The sequence below is a fragment of the Glandiceps talaboti genome, chromosome 4, assembly GCF_964340395.1.
Source record: "Glandiceps talaboti chromosome 4, keGlaTala1.1, whole genome shotgun sequence".
NCBI lineage: Eukaryota > Metazoa > Hemichordata > Enteropneusta > Spengelidae > Glandiceps > Glandiceps talaboti.
Genome location: NC_135552.1, coordinates 4,563,036 through 4,579,575, shown reverse-complemented (window position 1 = coordinate 4,579,575; position 16,540 = coordinate 4,563,036). Strand labels below are relative to the sequence as shown.

Genomic DNA, 16,540 nt, shown 5'->3' with positions numbered 1-16,540 from the left:
TTGAAGTTGATATTAACAAATCCAGTTAAAGTATTTGCACGTTTTGATACGAATACACTTTATAAACCGGGAAAATTATTGTTTACTAAAATAAATGTACCGATTCGGAATGTAAACTTTTTTTTAGTTCTGATAGATGATTAAAGATTAAGAGACAATCCTACTTCGTACCGCAGAACCAAATACCCGCCCCTTTTCTTCGGACAGATTCATTGACGATGTGATCTGCCTATTCTCATGTCCGCCACCCCTCATTATCAAATTCATAAAGTTCATAGAGGTCGCCAATTCCCTACACCCCACTATTAAATTTACCTACACCATGTCTGAACACTCAGTATCATTTCTAGATACCAGACTCATTCTAAAAAATGGAAAACTCCACACCACTTTACATGTCAAGGCAACAGACAGCCATGCCTTTCTACACTTTTCATCATGCCACCCTCGACATTGTATCAATGCAATACCCTTTGGCCAAGCTATCAGAATTTTACGTATCTGTTCCTCTAATCAAACTAAACTGGAACATCTCCGCAACCTCTATCGTTATTTATGCAATAGTAACTATCCCCACACCCTGATTGTGCGGCAATTTAATCGTGCCCTTAATCGTGGCCGACTCACTACCCCCCCCCCCAACAGTAACAACACTATAATAGAAGAATACCACTGGTATTGACCTACAACCCTCGACTTCCATCGATCTCATGAATTATTCATAAACACCACACCGCCACATTACTTAAAAACAGCACCACTGCAGATATCTTCGCCCTTCCACCCATCACGTCATTTCTGAGACCAAAGAATCTGAAAAATCAGAATTACCCCACTTTTCAAATGCAATACACTCGAGTCCCCTACCAAATCCAGAATCATCCGCCTAAAATTGGAAAGACAATGGATAAAGAATCTACACCCACGAGGCCTTAACCTTCAATAAAAACCGAAAAGGAGAGTGACACTCACTGTCACACCGAACACCACGCCCTCTACGCCGGTTTTCACCTACTCCGCTAGTTCGTCTTTATACCACTTTCCACACTCAAACTAACCACTTTTACCTCCTGTATTCACCCTACTTCCCCCAAAAATATATTTGCTTAACACCACACCCACCTTTACCGTGTTACCCGAACTCAATCCCCAATCTCGCTCCAAAACAAACCCCGGCACTACACCCCCCCACACACACATACACACACACTCCTATACACACAGAACTATCACACTCTAGCACAACAACACAATATATTTAGCATGCACACCGGCATCAGTTTACAAAACCGTAACTCGTTTCTTGTTCTCCCATTCCTGTCCCCTAACCCCTAACCCTAACCCTAACCCTAGCCCTAACTCTAACCTCTAAACCCTAACCTCTAACCCTAACTAGTTGAAAATGTTATATTTCCATCTAATACTAATGCAACGACTGGAAATAGTACTATAACATCTCTTGCTGCACAAATGGGGAGCTTTTGAACATAAATGCATTGGTAACTATTGGAAATGTACTATTAGCAAACTATATATGCGAACTTTGAATAAACCACAAGTGGTGCTTTGCTTATATGGATTAAATCGCCCTGTAATTTAGGTAGATCAAATATGCTGCCAAACTCACTTTAAAGATGTTGCCCTAATGTGAGTGTAAATTACACCAACTTTTATTGATATCTTATATCAACCTATCACCAGACTTAAAGTGAATGCCTCCTGTAAGGGCAACCCCTAGGTGTTTGCTCCTAGACACATTATTGGAATGCATTCTTATAAAGATGTAGGCTAATTAAAAAAATAATTAATTATGCACATTAATCAATAAAAATAAAAACTATGCCAATAGGATTTGTAGGATACGTGGGCTTTGTTATGGTTGATGTATGTGCCAAATTATACTGAATTTGAAATTTCTATTCTAATTACCAAGATCCATTAATTATGCCAATTACTCATCAAAACTAAATACTAATATTATGGCTATAGACTTTATATAGGACATGCATGCTTAATATGATTGATGTATATACCAAATTTCGTGGAATTTGAAGTATGTATTCATTAGATATGACTTACTGAAAATCATTAATTATGAAAGTTACTCATGAACAGTAAAACCAACTGACTGTTTAGAATATGTGTGTTTTGTTATGGTAGATATATGTACCAAATGCTGTGGAATTTGAAGAGTGCAATCTTCATGCATAGTTTAATTACTGAACTCATTAATTATGCAAATTCCTCATTAAAATTATAACATGCATCAACAAGCATTGCAACACATATTCGCTCTTTTATGGTAAATGTATGAGCCAAGTTATGTTGATTTTAAAGTTTAGATTCTTAAGATATAGCCTTATTACCAAAGCTCATTTATTTTGCAAATTACTCATTAAAACTATAAGCTACATCGACAAGCATCATGATACATATGATGCTATAGTTTGTGTCTATGTTAACTTATTAATAGTTGATCTCACTGTATCCCTTCCTAACATTGCAACTGTTAATCTGGACCTTACTGGTAATTTTATTGATATTGACCTCGGCTATGTATGGTTCACCAAATCGAACTGCCATGGACATCATACATGTAGGTTCCCAACTTCCATTGATATTAGGGTTTTCAATAAATAAAAAGAAACTGACCCAATATTGTTTTATTAATCAATGACTTTATTAGTCTTGCATGTTATTCTTTGGTTAGTATATTAAGTACATGTATACTCCATCCAAACACAGTACATGTCTTGGTCAATAGACTAGTATAGAATTAGTCATAAATGGTATAATAAAAAGGTACAAATATTGTAAATTTTGTTAAAATTTAACGCCACTGTTTTAGTATGTAAACTTCCTCCAGTTACAGCAAGGGATCATACATGGCATTTAGAAAGTATATCAATGGATTTGTCATGTTAGTTGTCAAATTTTAAAATACATTCTCTCGTTATATATTCAAATCGACAATAATTATATTTGAGGATACAACTTCAAAGAAATCACTAGAAATTTGCTATATGACTGAGACAAACAAAATGTGTTGTTCTGATAACCTTTATTTCCCCACTGATTCGAATCGTTAAGCTGTCACAATGCAACTATTTGCATGATAAAAATAATAATAATATATATGCATGATAAAAATGATATTAAAAGTAGAAGTCTACATCTTTACCAACACTAGTATTGAATTATACGTTTTGATTTCAGAACCTCACATCTCACACTGTGATTTTATTTGGCCTAAGCAAAATATATGCATTGCTCCAAAACCACACAATAGACTAGAATTAAAAATACTTAGATACATCATCATATTGGTAAATAAACTAAGTGACTGAACTCCCTCCATCCAAGTCAATTTCTGAATTTAATACAAGAACCATCGTTAACGTTAGAGATTATGAGTACAGCATTAGAACAACTGCATCGAACAGTAACAGGCATGGATTAAAACATAAAAACGCCATCCAAGTTGGCGAAGATATTTAAACAGCTTGTAAACAGCCATCTTGAATGGTGAATTATGGGATAATATTGTAATACCATTGTTACATTTAACATAAATGATATGGTCTTGGTTACCTAGACGTGTAGAGGAGCTTCCCTGCTGATCAATCTGGATAAGTATTACCACAACTTTAAATCAACCCATATTATTTGTTGGCAGTATAATTGTATTCCTTATGTAAATTTTGTTTCTCTATAACATTTGATGTCAATGGCAACTTATAGGTATAAGCAAAAAGTATGCCATAGAATTGTTCATTGATACTACCGATTTCTGATAACTAGTGGTGATTAGATAATTAGAATAGAATACGTAATTCTTTGTGAAACTAAAATTACTCAGGAAAATGTACAGATCTGGAGTCTGCCCTATAAATGCTGATTCGCCAATTTTCCCTATTTTATTTGATCTATGGTAGTTGATATAATCGTGATATTTTGACATATTGAGTTATCCTGTGTTTTGGCACCATTCATGATCATGTAATACTCAAATGCTGAATGGATCGTTTGTGTCTGGAAAATTTGAATGAGCACGGGGGATTTCGTAATCTCTAGCTGGTATTTGGAATCCACCTTGCGTATGAGGAGGTCTGTACACTTCTTCCTTGTAAACACTCTCCAAGCGAGACTAGAAATAAAAAGCAAGTGGTTAGCACGTTAGAAATACTAGTAAGGCATATCAACTTCGAAAGTTTTTGTAGAGCAGTAGGGTAACTGTAAATAGATTTACAGTTGCATTCAAGCTAGGGTGTTGGTCTTCCGGTTAGGTTAAAGATAGGTGGGTCTAAGACGCTTCTGTATGGAGATGATTTATATCATCCACCATATACGGCCACTGTTGTAAAAATGAATAATTTGTTTCATCCATCCATCCATCCATCCATCCATCCATCCATCCGTCCATCCGTCCATTCGTTCATTCATTCATTCATTCATTCATTCATTCATCTATTTATTTATATTCATTTATCTATACTTTACATTTCAAACTGTCACGGAAGGAATATCAGCTCTAGTTTTTGAGAATGTTATAAGGTTGCTGGGCTAGGGGTATGAGTATGCTAGTTGTCACAAAAAGGGTAGGACAAGACTTGGGCTGGGGTGGGGTGGGAGGGTATGTTAGTTGTCATTTAAAGGGTAGGACTAGATTGGGTTGGGTGTGAGAGTACATCACTAGGACTAGAATTGGGTTGGGGGTACATTATTAAGAATAGACGGGTTGGGGAGTGATGGTATGTTGTTTGTCTGTCATGGAAAGGGTAGGACTAGATTGTGTTAGGATTACATTAGCTGTCAGGAATGGGTAGGACTGGATATGGTTTGGGCATTACCTGTTAGGTAACCATGTTACTTGTCATGGAAAGGGTAGGACTAGTGTTGGCTTGGGTGTGTGAGGGTGCATTAGTTGTCATGAAAACATTATGACTAGACTTTGGTTGTGAGTATGAGTTTACGTTAATATTTGAAACGTTTAAAGATCATGAGAAGGGATTGGTGGGTAGAACAATCAAAATGATACAGGTGGGTATAAGTTGGCGATATGATTACTGAGAGATCAAACAGATGTTGACATTTAGTTAGAATATAGCTATAGGTATGCGTGTACATTTATGTAGTTACCTTTTTAGGTTGAGCATACAAGACTTTGGCTTCGTCACCAGTGGCAACGTATGGCATCATGAAATTGGAAGTTGTGTCATTTGCTGTTCTAACTCCCACTCCAAAGTCTTCTGACTCTACAAACGGCTTGTTGTTGGAGCGTCTGTCAGGACTTGGAAGTCGTTGTCTACTTTCCTCAAGACCCGGTCGTCCATGCCTGCTTCTATCGGGACTTGAATGTTTCTCTCCATTTGGCCGGTGCTTTAATCAAGTAGAAATATTCAAAATAGGCATTTAAAGTTCGTCTTCCGAGTAGACATTGGTAATAATATTCATTTGTTGTTTCTTTAAAGCTGCACTAGCTGTATCTGGAACTTTTTAAAAAGGTCTTGTCTTGATTTGGTCACCATGGCAACTGATGTTTATAAAATGGTCATTTTTTAAAGGCAATATGCAAATAAACCTTATTGTCATTAAATGTATAACATTATCTGTCAGACACGTATGTATTTAACCAAAAGAACATTTTTAAGCCGACTGTATGTTTCCATGGAAACATAAATGTTGTATATTGAACATAACTACATAAATGTACACGCATACCTATCTTCTTACTAAATGTCAACACCTGTTTGATCTCTCAGTAATCATATCGCCAATTTATACCCACCTGTATCATTTTGATTGTTCTACCCACCAATCCCTTTGTTGACCTTTTAATCTCATGATCTTTAAACGTTTCAAATATTAACAGCTGTCCTACTTTTGAAAATTTGTGTTATAACAAATAGAACTGATTTATACATGCAAAAAATAAAGGCATTTTTTCATGTTTTAGAAAAGTAAGTGTATGCATAGTATGGTAATTTTGGCTACCATGGTAACTGATGTTCATAAAATTGACCATATTTTTTGGACTTTGAATACACTACCCAACTTAGGTTGTTCAATATACAAATAAACCTAATTATTATTATTATTACATGACATTATTTAATGATTACTTCCATTACGCTTCATCAAACTATCACAGGTATATACTGGTCGAAACTTTAAAAAAGAAAAAAGAAACAAAATAGATAAAATTCCACCCTATCTACCCTAGTTTCTGAGGGCATGTTATCGGAAATACATATTTTTTTCTGCCAAAACTTCAATTAAAATGGGTCCATTTTCCTGTCAAGTTCGATTTGAACATAACAACATCACAGTGTGTGGGAGGGTGGGGCTAATAACTACTCTACAATGTTTGACTTTATGCAAAATACAACATACTTTAGGTCTTGGTGCATTGTGCATGTTTTTCTTCAGCTGATTGATTCTCATGTCTTCTGATTCGTCGCTATGTGTACTTTCCATGTCACGACCCTTATCGATTGAGGTACCATGATATATCGAATAGTAAATTGATTTGTCTGGTACTCCATATGGGTAGATGGGTATCTTTGACTTCTTTGACTTGTTGTGTTTCATGTGCATACGAATGTATATGATCATGAATAGCATTAGCGAAATAAGCAGAACACCACACAACAAACCCAAGGTTATAGCTAGTACCAAAATGTAGGATCTGTCTGTAAAATGAATATGAATATGAATTACTGTATTGTACAGTTCAGCTAGTCGGTATTCAGATGCGGGTTATATTTTGTCATACTCCTAATAAAAACATTCAGAAATATTTATTTATTACTAATTGTGTGCATGTACAGTGCACATTCTATACAGAACACTTGGTACTCATTGAGCATTCTCTCTCTCTCTCTCTCTCTCTCTCTCTCTCTCTCTCTCTCTCTCTCTCTCTCTCTCTCTCTCTCTCTCTCTCTCTCTCTCTCTCTCTCTCTCTCTCATTCATCCTGCTATCTTCCCCCCACCCAATCTCTATGTTTCCCCTTCAATCATACTCCTCCTCTACCTTACTGTGTCTGTCTGTCTGTCTGTCTGTCTGTCTGTCTGTCTGTCTGTCTGTCTGTCTGTCTGTCTGCCTGTCTGTCTGTCTGTCTGTCTGTCTGTCTGTCTGTCTGTCTGTCTGTCTGTCTGTCTGTCTGTCTGTCTGTCTGTCTGTCTGTCTGTCTGTCTGCCTGTCTCTCTGTCTCTCTGTCTCTCTGTCTGTCCCTGTTCGTGGCTCTGGTTGTTTCTATCTTTTTATATCTCCCTATCCGTAACTTGTTCACTCACCCCGGCTCGTCTACTTGAACCCCCATCCCAATTGTCAGATCTGAAAGGAAAGTGGTGGAACTGTAGTCAGTAGCTTACCCTCTAGTTCACATTCTCTGCCAGGACGATTCTCCAAATCCATTGACAAATCTTTTGATCCTGATTTACATTTGCATGTAAAACTAATACCCTCATTTATACAATCAGCGTTAAGTGAACAGTCATTCCCACTGGACCGCTCACAAACATTATCTTCATAATCTGTCAAGAATAAAACCACAAACTGTCATTTTTTATGATTGAGTTCATTCACTATAATAATTGGAAAGATAAATTGTAATGTTTCTATGTCTCATAGCCCATAGAGAATCAACAATACTGTTTTCTTATCTTCTTTCTTTTCTTACCAATAATGATCAAAATGGGAAAATTTTAATTCACCATATTTGCAAACGCTTTGGTGTTATGTTGGTCTCATGATATAGAAAAGGATGCATATGTCGACCTTGCAATATCTGGTTAAGATTCGGCATTGTGTGTGCAATACGTAACTGTGCGGACACCACAATTTGAATATACACTTCAAGTCGACTCAAATGAGCATCTTTCTAAATGCATCATTAAACCATGTGCCAACAGATCTTAGAAATGGCACATAAAACAATCATGCGAATATGACACTGTTATAATCATAATCTATTACGATCATTTGGAAAATAATGTCTGTCACAGACAAAACAACTCCTGCTAGTATCAAAACTATGTTTTGTGTTTTGTGCATTGCAGGTTTGACATTAACCAAAATTGTTGATCAGCTAACTTAGATAGATAAAATCATTTACACAGGTTATAAGGTTATACATGTATGTATAGAGTACAACGCACGCACATGCATTTCAAAGTTTTCAGGTTTGACGTTTTATATGTTGTATATATATTGAACACTTTCGACACCTGCTTATTGCAATTAACAATACATTGACCAAGTTGAGGTACTGTTTTATTAAATTCATTAATATATCTACATATATCTTATGAAGTAAAATATTTATGTTTATATGAACCCAGAAATGAATATAAAATCTCAAATTGGGTTCGCAAATTTATGCATTTACATTTTCTACAATGTGATCCGTCTGTCAACAACAATTATCCTCCCCCTCCCATTACATCATCTTATTATTTGGTTTCCCTAACTGCTATACTACAAATTTCACGGTTAGTAGTGATGATTTAACATGTTTGATTAGGTCGAAAAACATAATTTATACTAATCTTCATGTGAATCTAGAAATGTGTTCACATCTGACCCATTTCTCGTTAGAAGTGTCAAAATAGTTCGGCATGTACGCTCAGATCTGCCCCAGCTCCTCAGTTTACCCGCATACTGGTGTATGCTTATTGTATTTCGACTTTTAAAACATATCCAATCATCACTGAATTTTTCCCCAAATGAAATTCACTGTTTTACCCTAATTATAACATGTTGTGCAGTACGATACATTCACTTACCCTCTACTACAATCGAAACAACTTCAACAGTTAGTTCTGATATAACTCCATTTGTATGTGCTTTTTTGAGAGTTTCCTCGACTTCCATAGCAGTCACTGAATTGTTCTGATCAAAGTAGGTAAAGACAACTGTGCCTAAACTACCTTCAAAGAAGCTTGAAATGTGGGCTCCGAAATAAGACGTTTTATATGTTGGCTTAAGTGCTACGTCCAACTGTAAAGAGATAAGACAACTTTCCCGATTATTTTCCGAATTTATTTGAATGAATAAAAGATTATTATTATTATTTGAAATTTTCCGACTGTTGAGGTATATATATACACTAACTGGTACGATTATATCAAATTAGTGACACAGTAAAGAGTAACTAGAATGTATTTCTCTGGATTTCATTTCCAAATTTTGAATTATTTTGATGATTGTGTGCATAAATTGGTTTCAATAAAATGTCCAAAGCAAACAAGTTGGGTACTTGTCATCAGTCACAGCATTTCTTTTTGCTGTAGTAAGCATTGCCATGTAAGGAACATAAGTATTTATACTTAAATACTAACAAGTAAATTTTTTTTAAATGACTGCAATCAGCAATATCAATACAATATTTTTTAAATCATAAATATGAAGAAAATATATATAGTTAGTGTCTTTCATTATTTTGTTTTCCCCTCCTTAGAGTTTCCATTTAGCAATTCTATGCGAATGTTTGTCAATTAACTTTGAACTTTGATTATACTATGATGGAAAACTTTATTGTTTTGCAGTTGGGTTAAATGATATCACTTTGGAACATTACAATAGATATGAATTAATTTCCGGCTCTTACATGATATAACACAAGATTTAAACTGAATGCCTCCCGTATATCAACAAATTTTATATGACATAGACATTCTGTCATGTTATAATATGTACTAAATTGTATAGAAATTGAAACATGCAGTCTTAAGGTATAGCCTAATTACCGAAAATAATTAATTATTCAAATTGTTCATTAACACTGTAAGGTACATAAACAAACTTTATAGGACATATTCGATTTGTTATGGTTAACGTATTTACTGAATTGTATTGAAATTGAAGTATGCAATAAGGTATAGCTTAATTACCGAAAATCATTAATTATGCAAATTATTCATTAACACTGTAATGTACATCAACAAACTTTATAAGACATACGCGTTTTCTAATGGTTAACGTATGTACTAAATTATATTGAAATTGAAGAATGCAGTCTTAAGTATTGCTTAATTAGCTTATTTCATAGATATGCAAATGTCCCTAATTAACATGAACAGATCTCGCCCAAACATTGTATGTACCAAATTTAAGTATATTTGAGCCAGCCGTTTCTAGGAAAAGGATGACACACACACACACACACACACACACACACACACACACACACACACACAGAGTACAGGTGTATACGAGATAAAAGAATACTATGACAAACTTACATCGTCTTTGACTAGTTGTGTTACATATGCATGTTGCTCTGACTGTGGATCAGAATAGTCCGATATATATGTCGCTTTTAGTCCTTTTAACTTTAAGATTTTCATTGTTACCTTGAACACCTTTGATGCTGTAAAGACAGATTGAAAATGCATTTACACACAAAAGCACGCACACAAATATATGCTGCTTATACAAGTGAGACAAAACGTTGTAACCTCTGTTTAACTGAGAAACTTTGTATAATCAATGATGAAAAGAGTATATGTTACTGAACAAAATATCCGAACTGGTCTCGAAATGTCGCCATGAAGGTAAATACTCGCTCGCCAACTACAGAAGTAAACCCCCGTAAGGAATAGTTTAGTCTGACCATCTTATTACGCAATATTTACATACAAACATTAAACCCATATCACGTGAAATGGAATTGTTGAACTTTGAAATTGGAACTTCGTAGAACTATCCCGTTAGTTGTCCGATGATCGCAACAAGCGTGAAACTCTGAGTAACGACTCATGCCATCCTTATTATATATATATATATATATATATATATATATATATATATATATATATATATATATATATATATATATATATATATATATATATATATATATATATATATGTATATATATATATATATATATATATATATATATATATATATATATATATACATATATATATTTTTTTTTTAACTCGATATATATAGGCCGAAAGCTAGTGCTATCTGTGGAGTTGATTTCTATTTGCAATCCAATATCTATTTTCTATATTATGTGCAACATAGATAGATGTGTGTAGACAGAAAATAGACACACAAATATGTCTATACACAAATGTGTATATACATGTATATAGAGAAAAACATGACTCACTACTGAGATGAGTCATGTTCTATAATGAGTCACATCCTTCTGTTTTAGCTTTTCCAATTGTATCTTGAACGAAACCTTTTTACGAAATCTAAAGCACAGAACTTCATTCTTGTGAAAATGGCCCTGCTGTGTACTATTGGAATTGTGAATAATAGCGTTATTTGAAAATCATAATACAGAAACATTGTCATTATTACTGAGCTACAATTTCATATATAAATACTGTTACTATCATAAGCATACATTGCTATAAATATGAAATTAACACGATAAAGAAGAAGTTCTAGTTCTTTATCCCTAAAAAACCTTACCACGGCATGTCCCTCCAACATCAAAGGTGTTTTGCTGGCAAACACATATATAACCAACCGGTCTGTCCAGACAGTCTCGGTCAGCACTACACGGATTGGGTTTTCTGGCACACTCATCCTCATCAAGAGCGCCCTCTATGTAAAAATAAAAGAAGATATGCAGCACATCAATTGATTAGTTAGGGGGCTGTCCTATTCCGTGAAATCAGAATGAGATATATTAATATTGCAATATGTTGTCAGTCTGATTGCTGTATATTCTGTTACATTGGTAGTCTGTCGTCATACCTCCTAGCCCAAAAAACCAACGCTTGTCTTGAGAACTGCTAAAACATTCAGTAAGCCCGAAAAGTTGTTATTAAACAATTGTATGTTAAATTTACACGATTACATGTAAATGACCATGCACACATCGCACACTTCACGTGTTAACTCTTGACAGGTGTCTATTTTTGCTGTGTGTGTACACTTGCAGATCTACTTCATTTCAATAACATTGTCATGGTATTCAGGTTATTGGACACATATTTGTAAATCGTAATTACGAAATTAGAGGCCTGAGGGCTTGGAGGTACGACAATAGCTATCAATGTAATACAACAGTATCGTAGATAGGCTAATAACAAAAAACTATAACTATGTGGTTGAATGTGCATTAATCGCAATAACGGTAAATGTTTAAAAACATAGTATACTAATGTATAAGCCTAGGATTTAAACTTCTAATAAACTTTTACTTTTCAAGAAAACTCAAAACAAGGAGAAATCGATCTGTGGTCGCCAGTCAAATAGAATAATTATACTACAAACACAGCCCCTCTGTAAATGAGGAATTGTGTTTGGAAGAGTGCACAAACGTCAGTTTAAAATGATGTCATTGGTTAGGCAGAAAGTATATATAGCAACACTATTTTGACGAAGTCAGTTTTCAATGTAAGTTTTAGTTCCTGGACTGATCTATTCAGCCCATTCAATATCCGTTACTATTATGATTGCTAACAATCAAAAATACTCAGGGAATACTTAACAATATTGAGGATATTCTGAACCTATTTTCGACGTAACTGGACATGTCACACAAGCCATATCAAAGATTAAAGCTACCCGCCCTTGAGCTACAACAAATCTTATTAGAGATGTTTGATAGTGTCATAAACAAATTAAACTACCGACAAAACTACAACTGCACATATACCTAATGAAATCTGAGCTTGAATAAAAGAAAAGTGGGAATGTGTTATGAAACCCTGAAACTCAAAATATGACAGGTTATTAAATATGCTGATCCACTAAACTTGAGAGTTTATATTTAAACAATAAGGACTCGAGGTAAATCAACAATGTCATCAACTCAAAATGCAGCACCAACCTGTAGTTGAAATTGTTGAAGATCCGGCTGTTACTGATTGACCTGTTGGTGTTTGTGTGTGTGTGGTGCCATATGTGGAGGAGATTGGGGGTGCAGAGGTTGGAGTCAATGGTGAGAGGGGAGCTGAAGTTGTGCTTGAGTCTAGGGCCAGGGTTGTGCTTGAAACAGGGGCTACGGCTGTGCTTGCATCTGAGACTTGGGTTGTGCTTGAATCTGGGGCTACGGCTGTGCTGGAATCTGGGGCTGAGGTTGTGCTTGCATTGGGGACTGAGGTTGTGCTAGAATCTGAGGCTGAGGTTGTGCTAGAATCTGAGGCTGAGGTTGTGCTTGGATCAGGGGATGAGATTGTGCTTGAATCTGTGGCTGAAGTTGTGCTTGAATCTGGGACCAGGGTTGTGCTTGTATCGGGGGCTGAGGCTATGCTTGAATCTGGGACTGGCGTTGTGCTTAAATCTGGGGCTGAAGTTGTACTTGAGTCAAGGGCCGAAGTTGTGCTTGAATCAGGGGTTGAGGTTGTGCTAGATTCGGGGGCTGGGGTTGTGCTTGAATCTGTGGCTGAAGTTGTGCTTGAATCTAGGACCAGGGTTGTGCTTGAATCAGGGGCTGAGATTGTGCTTGAATCTGGGACTGGCGTTGTGCTTAAATCTGGGGCTGAAGTTGTACTTGAGTCAGGGGCCGAGGTTGTGCTTGAATCAGGGGCTGATGTTGTGCTTGACTCGGGGGCTGAGGTTGTGCTAGATTCGGGGGCTGAAGTTGTGCTTGAATCTAGGACCAGGGTAGTGCTTGAATCAGAGGCTGATATTGTGCTTGAATATGGGACTGGGGTTGTGCTCAAATCTGAAGCTGAAGTTGTGCTCAAATCTGAGGCTGAAGTTGTGCTTGAATCTGGGGCTAAGGTTGTGCTTGAATCGGGGGCTGAGGCTATGCTTGAATGAGGGGCCGAGGTTGTGCTTGAATCTGGGACCACAGTTGTACTTGAGTCAGGGGCCGGGGTTGTGCTTGAATCAGGGGCTGAGGTTGTGCTTGACTCGGGGGCTGAGGTTGTGCTAGATTCGGGGGCTGAAGTTGTGCTTGAATCTAGGACCAGGGTTGTGCTTAAATCTGGGGCTGAGATTGTGCTTGAATCGGGGACCGAGGTTGTGCTTGAATCGGGGGCTGAGGTTGTGCTTGAATCTGGGACCATGGCTGTGCTTGAATCTGGGGCTGAAGTTGTGCTTGAATCTGGGACTGGGGTTGTGCTTAAATCTTGGGCTGAAGTTGTGCTTGAATCTGAGGCTGAGGTTGTGCTTGAATCTGAGGCTGAGGTTGTGCTTGAATCTGGGAATGAGTCTGTGCTTGAATCTGAAGCTGATGTTGTGCTTGATTCAGAAAGTGAGGTTGTGCTTGAATCAGGGGTGGAGGATGGTGTTAATGTGGTTGATGCTAGGGATTTGGGTGAGGATGAGGATGTGGAAGGTAGCATAGATGAGGAGGTGAAATTGATTCCATCAATGAATGTACGGTGGTGAATGTGAGGTGATATTAAGAAAAACAAAGGACAACAAACAAAGTTAAACAAGCATGCATAGGTGATCAACACAAACACAATTGAAGAACTGAAAGAGGAAAATATGAAGAACATAAAAAACATGAGCTCATCTTTGCAAAACTATGTCTTTGAAGAATGTCTTCACACCAAGCAGATATAGAATTCAATAATGTTGAAAAGCTACAGATAAAATAACGATGGTTTAGGATTGGATGGTAGCAGAGAATATAAGAAATACAAGTTCCAGAACAATTGTTTTGCAATTTTTATAAATTCATATTGTGAGGCAACACTGAAAAATACACCAATGAATGGCGGCAGAAATAACCACTGTTTGGATAGGAATATAGAATGAATCTTTGCATCTCACCCTATCTTAATTAACATTGAAAATTTATCGAAATATCTTATCCCATCTAAAAGGCTTGTGCTGTAATAGCAAGTCCTTTTTTTTATTATGAGTACATATATTACCGTACGTAACTGTGTGAGCGCCCTCACTTTTTACAGATGTCAGAACATTATCTTTAAAGTGTTTCGAAAGCAAGGTGGCTAATCTATTTTTGGTTTTATATCACTAAGGCAATATATAAACGGCACCAAAAGCTATGTTAGGTGTCAAAATAACATTCTACATACTTAAATATTATGCTGCAAAGCCAAGTATAAAGTGAAATAACTGTTTGCCAGTGCCACGACTGTCATGAATACAAGTTCTCTATACTTTGAACTCGTTCGACCTATACTTACGGCGCCCTCAAACACATTTTGATCCTTTTTAGATTCTTTTGTTTTACTATTACGTAACATGCTTATTAAGTTTATTTAGTAGAGACAAATGCTTTTTTACTTGAAAGCAGACCATTTCACGCTCGGTCGAAGCAGGACTTAGAGCCCCAACGAAGTTACTTTCTATTTATTATATAATTGTTATTACTAGTGTATGTGACATTATCCCAGAAGAAGATTTGTCCAATATTTATCACCTTTTATGTGCTTTAGGCAAGTTTCTTACACAAAGTATTAAGATATTGTATTGATTTTGTGTTTCCTATATATTTCTTATATAGTTTCACCGCTTCTTGAATTAAACCAGTCTAATCTAACAAACTTGGGGTTGGAGTGGTCGACACTTAGCGAGTACATGAAGCAACCTGGACCCCGCGACAATGACAATTTTGACAGTTTATATCAAATATAATCTTTATGTTGTGACACAGTTCCGATTACTTTAAATATGAGCCCATACATGCTCTCTCTAAATGTAGTCAATCTATAAAGAATGCTAAGAATGCTAGAATGTAAGAATGTATAAGAAAGCTGAATATATTCAGAATTGTGATTCTATCATTCACAATATACTCGTTCGGCCGATTGATAAATTCATTGGGAAGTAGAGTGTAAGAAAGTTGAATATATTCAAAATTGTGATTATATATTTTTTTTGTATTAGTTTGGTTTTTTGAGAGTTTTTATATGTATTTTCTTATTCCTGGTGTATCTTTTTACATGGGCCTTGAGGCTGATCCAAACAATAAATAAATACAATTCACAGTTTACTCAGTCGACCGATGCTAGTGTACACCATTTTGTACACATGGACTATGAAGGACAGGATACGTAATAGTCTTAAATGTAAAAGGAATTGAAACAGTATTATTTTAAACTTGACATACTGGAGTGTGAATAGGTTTTACTACACTTTATTTATATCGATGATCTTTAAAGAGGTTGTATTGGCAGGAAACTGACAAAAGCACATATGTAAATTGCACACAATGCCTGAATTCAAAGGCTTAAAAACACAACCATACGAGACTCGAAAATACTTACCAATACATGACGGTGATGACTGATCCCACGAACCAGCACTACATGTAAGTGTGCTTGCGCCTGAAATTTCGTAACCACTCATGCATGTTATGTTTATGATTGAGCCATGGCTGAAGGGACCAGCTCCATACACCTCGGTATTATTTATAGGACCTGGATCATTACATTGAGCTGTTGGGTAGAAGTTAAAATCATTAATATCATAACTAGGCAAAACCCATAAGCTCGCGCAGGGTAGATTTATTTGTGACCGGCTGCCTGGGCCAGGGTTGATACACTTGATTTGGGTCATTTTCCAGGGGTATTGACCATCAAAATATATTTTATTGAATGACATTTAATTCTCTGACATGGACGAGAAGTAAAGAAAGTC

General features: G+C 36.1%; 1 protein-coding gene across 1 annotated transcript; it reads right to left on the bottom strand.

Moving 5' to 3' along the window:
• Positions 1-2,755: 2,755 nt before the first annotated feature.
• On the bottom strand, positions 2,756-16,333 carry LOC144434468 (uncharacterized). Its single transcript, XM_078122921.1, has 8 exons — positions 16,168-16,333; positions 11,438-11,572; positions 10,246-10,373; positions 8,788-9,001; positions 7,375-7,536; positions 6,394-6,692; positions 5,140-5,379; positions 2,756-4,147 (listed from the first exon to the last, which is right to left on the bottom strand). Exons 1-8 carry the CDS (start codon positions 16,247-16,249, stop codon positions 4,007-4,009), a joined length of 1,401 nt encoding a protein of 466 aa, XP_077979047.1. The 5' UTR covers positions 16,250-16,333; the 3' UTR covers positions 2,756-4,006.
• Between the last annotated feature and the right edge of the window lie 207 nt (positions 16,334-16,540).

What these genes read in the sequence shown, in the direction of transcription:
- LOC144434468 (XM_078122921.1), bottom strand. Translation starts at nt 16,249, where the DNA reads ATGAGTGGTTACGAAATTTCAGGCGCAAGCACACTTACATGTAGTGCT. An exon ending in GTCATCACCGTCATGTATTG is followed by an intron (nt 11,573 to 16,167) that starts GTAAGTATTTTC and finishes ATTTTTACATAG; the next exon opens with AGGGCGCTCTTGATGAGGAT. An exon ending in CAGAGAATGTGAACTAGAGG is followed by an intron (nt 6,693 to 7,374) that starts GTAAGCTACTGA and finishes TTCATTTTACAG; the next exon opens with ACAGATCCTACATTTTGGTA.